Source organism: Hibiscus syriacus, unplaced genomic scaffold, assembly GCF_006381635.1.
Source record: "Hibiscus syriacus cultivar Baekdansim isolate YM2019G1 unplaced genomic scaffold, ASM638163v2 tig00110578_pilon, whole genome shotgun sequence".
Lineage (NCBI taxonomy): Eukaryota > Viridiplantae > Streptophyta > Magnoliopsida > Malvales > Malvaceae > Hibiscus > Hibiscus syriacus.
In genome coordinates this window covers 307,501-317,740 of record NW_024062789.1, presented here as the reverse complement: position 1 = coordinate 317,740, position 10,240 = coordinate 307,501, and the positions used below count along the sequence as shown (strand labels likewise).

General features: G+C 34.0%; 1 protein-coding gene across 1 annotated transcript; it reads right to left on the bottom strand.

The window, feature by feature from the left end:
- Positions 1–4,940: 4,940 nt before the first annotated feature.
- LOC120133321 (protein IQ-DOMAIN 1-like) lies at positions 4,941–6,697 on the bottom strand. The gene is made up of 5 exons (XM_039149927.1): positions 6,630–6,697; positions 6,272–6,529; positions 5,768–5,971; positions 5,561–5,674; positions 4,941–5,480 (listed from the first exon to the last, which is right to left on the bottom strand). Exons 1-5 carry the CDS (start codon positions 6,678–6,680, stop codon positions 4,941–4,943), a joined length of 1,167 nt encoding a protein of 388 aa, XP_039005858.1. The 5' UTR covers positions 6,681–6,697.
- Between the last annotated feature and the right edge of the window lie 3,543 nt (positions 6,698–10,240).

Here is a 10,240-nt window from a genome sequence, read left to right as displayed (position 1 = left end):
AAATTCATTTCAAGTTTGGTATCAATTTATACAAATTATATGAAGTGATTCAAAGCACAATTTCACATTGAACGAGTAGAGACAAATACAAAATTTTATATCATGAGATATAAAATTAGATCATCAATAAAAATATAAAAAAATATTTAAATTATATAAAAATTTAAAAATTATTAGACGTACGGCTTCACCCTCAACATTCCCTTTAACTTAGACAACAACCGTAGAATGTAGAATACTCAATTCAATAAAATATATATATATATATAGGATGCCTATTGAGACCCCACGAGTCTCCCACACCACCTTCCTTATCTTCATGGCAATCCTCTCCAATGAGGATGTCCTGTTTACACAAAAATGAAGAAAGGAAGTCTCCCGTAACTTTTCCTCTTCCTTAATTTCCCCTTTCATTTGCGAATATTTATCAAGTTTAAAATCAATAGCTTTTTGGTAGCATGTCCTGATTTCTAGCCTTTGTTAGAGGACAGATCCCCCACGTCTAGATGCTACTTTGATCTTAGTGCTCTTTTACCAATCGAATGATGTTAAAAACTTAGGTAACATTAAGGTGGCGTTTGGTTGGTGTCGTAACCGGTTTTCGTCGAGGCACGAAATTTTACTTGGCGGAAAAAGTAATATGAATAAATTAATGATTTTGATTTTAAAAAATATTTTTGGGAGACGCCATCGGTCTTTTGGGTCAAGTAGGTCGAATACCTAAAAATTATCTTTTAAAAGAGCTTTTAAGAAAACATCAGTCAAAAGATAAACCGGTCTGCGTTTTAACCAAAATTCGTTTTTTTTTTATAATAAAAAGGGATTCGTGGTCGGTTACGTTTAGGGAAGGATTAGCACCCTTACAACGCCCAAAAATGATATTTTTTAATTATAAATTGTCTATATTATTAGAATTTAAAAATTCAAATATTATTTATAAAAGTATAATTTATAAAAGTAAAATATTAAAATAGAAATAAATAAACCATTTATTAAAAATATAATTTATAAAAGTAAAATATTTATTTATTTAAAAATATCAGAAAATGGATATCCAGTTGCTTTAAGACTGTCATTTCTTAATATTTAAAAATAAATATATTTTTTAAAATATAATTTTTATTAAGAGTAATTTATAAAATTAAATTTATAAATAGGATAAAAATAAATAAATAAATAAATATTATTTATTATACATATATTTATAATAATAATAATGATAATAATAATAAATGTATATAAAATTGAAATACAACTAAATAATGACCAAAATAAATAAAATTAAAACTATATAGTTTAAAATATAAATCAATAAAGCTTGTAATTGAAAATATTAAAGTAAATGACTAAATTAAAATATATTAAAATTTAGTATCTTAAATTATAATTAATTATTTAAAAATACAGTGGCTAAACATGATATATTACCTATTTATTAATGTAGTGACTAAAATAAATATATATTGAATTCAAATATTAAATTAAAACAAATTAAAACATGATGTTTGTGATTAAAATAATAATTACTAAACTATAAGGGACTAAATTCAGTATTCACCCTAAATATATAATTATACTGGACATGACTGAAATAAAATAAAACAAACTTCGAAGACTAAATTATAATAGTCAAAAATTACTTTCAGTGACTAAATTGCAAGGTATACAATCTTGGAACACTGCGGACAGGGTTTACCCTTTACCCGAAACGCGCAATTATACCCATGAAACGGTGTCGTTTCATATTGGGTATAAATACCCTATAACTAGCCGACCCTAATAGCCATTTCTCATTTGCTTCCTTTCTTTCTCTCTCTAATCTGAGAGAATCTTTTTTTCTCTTTTTTCTCTCTTAAAGCCTCCGGCCGGCCTCCTTGTTTCGACGCCGACGCTTCCCGCCGACCACCACTCACGGTGGCCAGAAAATACAAAATACCCTTAAACCAAAGTCCCGATTTTTCTAGGCCTAAATCCAAGGTTGTTTTCGCATAAAGTCTTACCAATTTTCGTAGATCTAAACGAAACCGAAGTTTTATCTTCGGTTTTACAATGGTTCAGGCGACGCTTCGAAGTCCTCCGATAATGGTAAGTATTTCGGCTTCTTTTCTTTCGGTTTTTATTTTTCTGGGATCGTTGGTGTAGTTCTTTGCTCTCTGTTTTTTTTTTGTTCCTTTCGTATCTCCCTCCCCTTTTGGTTTCTGGTCTTTGTTGCTTGTTGTTCGTCCCTCCTTTTGTTTTGCAGGAGTGGTGGCTTTTATAGCCACCACCGAGCTCGCCTTGGACCGGATAATAGAGCTCTTGGCTGTGAGTCACCAAGCTATGGTGGTAACTCACCATAGGGCTTCGACGTGGGGCTGCTTCTGGAGTATTTAGCGAGGCGGCGGCGTGGTGGCATCATCAGAGTGGAGCACCTGGCAGTGGGAGTGTCGGTAATGGCGTGGCGTTGGCAGCTGGACTGTCTGGAAGTTGGAGGGGCGGCTGGGAGCTTCTGGAAACAGCAGAGGCGGCTGGGATAGGGTTGAGATACCCTGGCTAAAACCCCAAATTAGTTCAAGGTTTCTATTTGGGTCTGGGCCGGTTGGGTCATTGTTGGGCCATTCGGGATTATTGGGCCTCTGATGTAATTTGTAATATATATATATATATATAATAAATAATAATAATATATTAATAATTATTATAATTATAATTATGAAAAGTTTAATGTCTACAGTTGGCATGAATCCCTTGGAATTAGGGGGGATTGGAATCCAATTCCACCACTTTCTCATGTTTGGTTCAAATTTTCCAAGGGAATTGGAATCCCTTATGGCTTCAACTTTCCATCAAATGAGGGAAAGTGAATTACATCCATTCTATGATTGAATTCAATTCCCTTGTTAGAGGGAATTGAAATTTGACCATACTACCCTCATCAATCTTTTAGTTACTTATTCATATATTGAATAAATTTTTTTATTTCGGGTCGGATTTCTAATTTATATATTCGGGTCCGGTCGGGTGAAACTTTATTTTGATCGGGTCGGGTCGGTTTTTTGAAGTGTAATATTCAAGTGGGGTCGAGTTCGGGTTTAGGGTGAAAAATACCCGATCCGACCCAAAAAAATATATAATTTTACCTTATATATTTAGGAATAATTACAATAATACCCCTCTCTCTCTATATTTTTTCCAATTAAGTCACTTTTTTATTATAAAAATAATTTTTTTATTATTTCGGGTCGGGTTTCTAATTCATATATTCGGGTCGGGTCAGGTCGGGTCTCGTATGGAGGTTCCCTTTTTCTCGGGTCAGGTCGGGTGGACCAAAAATCCGACCCAACCCGACCCATGGCCATCACTAATTGGGATGATTTTAACTTATGATGTTTATTAGCATGATTTTTATAATTTATTGAAATGAATAATCAATCAATAAACTTAAAATTTAATTTTTTTTAAAAAAATTATAATATATTACTACATGTAATTTATAAACCAAACTAAAATTAAGCAAAAATAATAATAAGAAGGGCAATCCTGTCATTTTACATTATTGAAATCAAATTCATGTGACATGTCTGCGAACCAAACAGAATATGGAATTGGATTCCAATTCCTGACAGATTCCAATTCCCTCAGAAACATTCCAGCGAACCAAACGTCACATAAGAATTTGGAACATGTACTTTAAAATATCTCACAATATATGTTTTTCACTCAAGCTTAAAGATCCATTAACCTCATTGTGCGGTGTATTCAAAATCCTAAGATTTTAATTATTTTATTTCATTTAATTAGTTTGAGATATTTTACTTTTCCAATTCTTCACTTAATTAAGGGTAAATTATACCGTTTCTCACTGAATTATACTCTCTCTCCTATTTTCCTCACCCAACTTTCAATTTTTTTAATTTGCTCACTGAACTTTACAAATTGAATCATTTTGCTCACTGTCATTTACTATTTAACGATGTTATGACATGACAAAAGAAATGACATAAGCATCAAAACAACATCGTTTTGAAAAACTCAAATATACACCAAAACGACCTCATTTCGAATCCATTATAAAATAATTTTTTCTTCTTAATTTCTTAATTTTTTTCCTTTTTCTTTCCCCCCATTTTCTTCCTACTTTGCAATCAGTTGCCACCGTCAGCCACCAAGCCATTTTCATTCCAGCCACCGTTGTTTATGGTAGTCGTTCGATCCTAAACTTCATGGGTCGGTTCATCTCGACCCCTTGAGTCCAAATCTGGTGGTTGTTTCACCGGAAAATGTCTCAAAACCCATGAATCTAGATTGAAACTTTTCAACTTCCTCACTTTCAATATCAAATTCGTGGACTTCGGAGCAAGTTCCAACAAACTGGAGGTCGGATTCAGACTCACGGTGTCGAGGTGAAGTGACCCATGAAATTTGAGATTGAACGACCGCCATCTACGACGATCGACGGCAGTGGCATCCGACCACCTTCAATTTTTTATTGTTTTCTTAATTATTTTATATTAAAAAATAAAATAAAAATGACATGTCATCAAAACGTCAGAGAGATAACGGGGGAGTGAGCAAAATGATTCAATTTGTAAAGTTCAATGAGCAAATTAGAAAAATTGAAAGTTGGGTGAGGAAAATAGGAGAGGGAGTACAGTTCAATGAGGAACTGTGTAATTTATCCCTTAATTAATAAGATTATATAACCCAACTTGGTTATTGATCGATTTGAATTGCTACCTCATTAATGATTGAGTTTTGCTTGATCTTGGAACCTCTCATTATTTTCATATCCTTTAGTTATCATCATCATGCATAATTGTTCAACGATTTTGCACGGCAGAAGTGAAAATACATTATACTTAATCGTTTACATAACACCACAAAAAAGTCTTTTGTAGAATTGCACTATAGGATACATAGGATAATTAATTGTTTATGCAGAACAATTTAATTGTCGTCTTCTACCTTGACACCACTGATTTTTTCTTTGGGGAATCTTGTCTCGATCGGCACAGTTCCCTGGAAAAATTAAATGATGGGTTCGAATCAGCACAACTTCTGGTGTCTTCACAGGAGAGAGTCGTCATTTTCTCGTGAAAATACTTTAAATCATCACTATCAACGACGTGTCCCCGCATGTTATCCGAAGAAGAAAACCTGAAGGTCCTAGCTTTGATAGACTGGGTAGGTTTCATGTAGCTGGGTTTCTTTGTAGGATTATCTTCTAATGCAGTGGGAGACACGGATGCCGATGACGTCGAAGTCGAGCTCTCGTCGTAGACCGAGTTGGAACTAGGGGAAGACAATGAATCTGAAGTCTGATTGACCATAGGAGGCCTTGCAAGAACTCGGGCTTGGTTACTGGCATCTGCACTTTCCCAGGGCTTGGTTGCCATCCAATGATCAACCCAATTCCAATCTAGCTTTTGATGATGATGCTTGTGAGGGAATGGGTGCTTGTTTGCTCTCAAATTTGGGCTGCCATTGCCATATGATCTTGACTGCTATTAACAAGAATTAAACCAGTCAAACACCAAAACTCTGGCACCCCACTTCAAATCAAAGGTTTTTCGAGCTCTACCTGTTTTAAAACAGAGTATGACATTGCTCTCTCCCTTTTCATTACACCTTCTTGCCTCATTTGTTGTTTCGCTCTTACTTCTTCTAAAGTCCCAGGACTGTCACACCATCCTTTCTGGAAAATTGTTTAGCATTTCATCATATTAGCATTTTGTTATTGTCAAATAATTGACGGTGAAATGGTATAGGAGATAAAAATATATAAAACCTCAGCATCCTTGGTTGGATCATTGAGTTTATGCACAGCTTGTTCTTCTGAAAATATCAGACATTGTGCTCTCACACGAGCTTGTACCCTTACAAGAGCTTGCATGCACCTTAATGTCACGGCAGCTTGATTACGAACTTGACGACCACGGAATATGGCTTGAATCCTTACTACTGCTTTCAAAGCCCTTAAAGCTCGTCTTGCCTACCATGAAAAAGAACGGCAATTTAAAGCAGATAACATACAGATTTTTCACCAAAATGCAGTTAGTTTCCATTTAACTTGAACGTTTGAGCAATGATGAGCGGGTTTGGTCCAGGAACGAGCTACTATGAACGAGATGAAACAATGGGAAAACATTACTTATGGCTAAATACACAAGATTAATTCTTCTTAAAAGCCTAATTGCCACACAATTTACCCAAATCATTCTTTCGTATAAACAAAATGAAAAAAATATTTCTAATATCAAACAATAATAAAGAGAGTGAGTAACCCATATACCAGCAGGCCTCGAAATGCAGTCTGGATTCGGATGGCGGCCCATTCTCGCTTCACAGCCCTAAAATCTTTGGGTTGAGCACGAACAATGGTAGCCATGGCAGCAGCGAGTGCACCATCCGCCATGAAAGAAGAATCGGAGGTCTCTGAAGCAGCCACGTGATGCGTTTTAAGACCCCTGGATGAGGAGGATTCGAACCCTTCGGAGGAGCTCCTCCAGAGCTTCCACTTCTTCTTAGACTTATTATCTCCCATTTTCTCCTACAAAATGAACTAAAAAAATAAAACACCGAAAGCGGAAAGAAAACAAATCAGAGTTGCAGAAAACGAGAATCTTAGTTTAGGGATTGAGCAAAAATACTTGTTGCTGAGGTCTTGAAGTGGTTTGGGAGTTACAAGTGACTTGAACCATTTTCCATAGGTACCCATCTTAAGGAATTGTAAAGGGCAAAAAGAAAAGGAGTCGAGAGGGAAAGGGAAAGCTGATTTTGAGTATAGGGAACTGTTGGTGGTAAGAAAAAAGATCAAGGTTTGAATTTTGAAACAACCATCAATTGTGCCAACGGATACATTCACTTCAAATATTCAAAATAGATCTTGTAAATTAACAAAAACGGGCCTTTCTTTTTTTAAGAATCCGTTGGCTTCAATAACTTTTATAATTTAGAAATTAATTAATGATAAAGTCAAATTCTAAATTATATCTTAAAAATAAAATTTATTTCAATTTTAATTGTCATCTTTAAATTGTAATAACATTAATATTTTATACTTTTAAGTTAGAGTTATATTAGTTAACATTTGATTAAATATTAAAATTAAATATATATTAACAATTTAAATTAGATAAGATTCACCGTACTATCAAATTAACACATGTGGATCAACACTCAAAATGTACTATAAAATTGGGTAAAGTATAGTAATTGTAACTGAACTTTTCTAAAGATTTCATTTAGGTCCCCCAACTTTTAAAACTTACAATACAATCCTCCAATATTTAGTCCATCTGCAATATGACCCCAAAGTAACCGGTCGTTTGACGCCGTTACACTGCCGTTAGTAAGTTTACTATATGGTCATTGAACTTTTCAGATGCTTGCATTTAGGTCCCCAACTTTTAAAACTTACAACACAATCCTCAATTTCCAAAACATGTAAAAAATTCCAATTCGTTCATAATACATCAGTCCCATAATCAACATGAACTTATTAAAAATAATACGAGCTCACAGGACAGCGAAAACCACATGTCAGATCAATACAATTCCTAGTAAACTAGTACCAGCAGTCTCTCATATTGAGCCTAGCGATTTCACTATGTCGATACTCACAACCAATTCACTGATTTAAAGAAAAACCAAACAATAAGATAAAAAATATATACCCTAGGACCCTCTTTCACTTTTATTCAGATGGACTGAATATATTTCATAAGGAGTACTAAAAGTTTTTATTAAGAAGAAAGAAAGAAAATTATATGATTTTGGATCAAAACAAACACTGAATATCCAGATCATTGACATGCAATTTCAGAAACATAAAAATTTCAACAACAAAAAAACACACAGTGCGAGCTAAAAATAGGAAAGTGCGAAAGAGGAAAAGCTTACTTCCGGATAGCCCAAAAGAGAAAATAAATACATTTTTGCAAGTGAGGGGATAGGCTAAGAAATAAACGCAATCGGTGTTGCGTTCCAACAATTCTTCATCCATTTTTTATTTGGAAATAAAAAGCTAAAAAAATATAGCACTGCTTGGGTTTATAATTTTACATGGTGGAAAATTGAAGAACAAAAACCAAACGAGAGTGCATGTGAGCGAAAGAGACTGAGAGGTGAATGTGCTGTTTGGGATTTCATTATATTTGATCATCTGTTGAAAAATCTTTAACCACAAGAATTAAACGAAGAAATTATTATATGTCATTTATACAAAATAATTTCAGCTTTGTTGGTAACTTTCAACAATGATACTTAGTTTATCTTAGTAGTATTTGCAACTCCGCATTTCTAACCTCTCTTTTTTCTCACAAGCATTTCATCGAACATCTATGCTTCACTTGAGATGACATGTATCTAACATTACACCTTGAATCGTTGATGGTCTCAATAGTTAGGGGTGTGCAAATTCGGGTACCCGGTAACTGGGTACCCGCAATATCGGGGTCGGTGATTTCTTGGCCCGTGTCCCGACCTGGATGTTGCGGTACCCGATAATCGAGTTCCCGGATTTTGCAGATACATGGTACCCTTTTTTTTAATTTTCAAATTATTAATTTAAAAAAATATACACAAATTTAAATGTTCGAAACTTCAAATTATATACTCCAACATCCGAACATAAAATTTAAAAGTTTGAAATACAAAATCTAATAATACATAATATAAATAATTCATTATATTATATATATATATAATAAAAAATAAAAAAAACTAACCGAGTACTCGAAAAACTCAATTTTGTGACCCGGACTCAACCCGAGAAATGTCGGGCAAGGTAATTTTTTTAGAAAATTACAGGTTTTTTAAGTTCGGGTCGACAGGTCGGGTCAACCGAGTCGGGTATTTTTGCACACCCGTACCGATAGTCCGTTGGTCAGGTCTTTTCTCAATGAACCCTTATTCAAGTCAATACCTCCACATAATTCAAAGTTATATTAGAATTTTCTATGCATCTCCGAATGAAAAGTTACGTTGGAAATGAGAATAGAGAAGCGAAAAAGGAATTTTGAGATTGAAATGGAATTTGGGGTTTAGAATGAAATTGAGGATTGTGTTGTATGTTTTAAAAGTTGGGGGACCTAATTGCAAGCGCCTAAAAAGTTTAGTGACCATATTGCAAACGTACTAACGACGTCAAACGACCGGTTAGGTCGGGGGCCATATTGTAAACGGATTAAATGTTAGAGGACTGTATTGTAAGTTTTAAAAGTTTAAGGACCTAAATGAAAGTTTTATAAAAAATTCAGTGACCATTACTATACTTTACCCTATAAAATTTAGCTTTTTCCCAAGCGATACAGATGTTTGATTCGTCAATATCGATCATAACTAAATTAATATTTTTTTTATATCACACATTTGATTTGTCAGAAACGCAAATAATGATATCATTTTAATTTTATCTTATATCCAACTCAACTGCCCATAAAATCAAGTGTCAATGCAATTAACGATTCAGCTAAGAATGAAAACATAAGTTTTATAGTTTGTAAGTAGAGACGAATCTACGTTATATTTGAAAGGGACATAGGAAAATAGTATCTTAAGTCATTTTAATTTAAATATTAATTAAAAAAAGTTTTAGTCCCTTAATATTCGGATTTAAACACTTAGTAAATTATTATCTTTTTATAAATATATAAAACTATTTTATCCTTTTTAACATTTGGTCCTAACTCCGTCGTATAACCACCTTAACTGTGGTAGACAAGAGGGACCTTTTTCCACGTTCAACCTGAAGTCCAAAACAAGTGGAGTAGGGTTGGCACTGTTTGCGGTAAAGCCCGATCTGAAAACTTTTGTCATGACCACGAATGGTATTAAGCTCAGTCTGCAAATGCAAGACTACCATTACAAACTGTTGAGTCGAGCCGAGTTAAAGCAATCTTTCATGCTTATGGGTGTGCTTGGTTAAAATCAGAGATAAAAGTTATATAAAAAAAAACTCTCGGCCTGATGTCTGAATACTGAACATGTTCATTTTTTTACAATTAGCAACAGATAGAAGTACTAGTGATAATCATAATCATAGTGAAGTTTTCCTCACCATAACTCAGACTGAGTTGGTGTTTTGCATGAACAAAGTGGTGAGTCTCTCTTAATTCTTTTTTGGATAAATAAGTCTCGCTTAATCCTTAAGAGCAGAGACCTGTCTTTATACTTACAGTGATAGTTGAGAAATCACCGACGCTCTCTCGCTTACCCCATTTTTGGACTACTATCTTACTTTTGTATATAAAAAGGTACA

What these genes read in the sequence shown, in the direction of transcription:
- LOC120133321 (XM_039149927.1), bottom strand. Translation starts at nt 6,680, where the DNA reads ATGGTTCAAGTCACTTGTAACTCCCAAACCACTTCAAGACCTCAGCAA. An exon ending in ATCCAACCAAGGATGCTGAG is followed by an intron (nt 5,675 to 5,767) that starts GTTTTATATATT and finishes ACAATTTTCCAG; the next exon opens with AAAGGATGGTGTGACAGTCC. An exon ending in CATACTCTGTTTTAAAACAG is followed by an intron (nt 5,481 to 5,560) that starts GTAGAGCTCGAA and finishes TGTTAATAGCAG; the next exon opens with TCAAGATCATATGGCAATGG.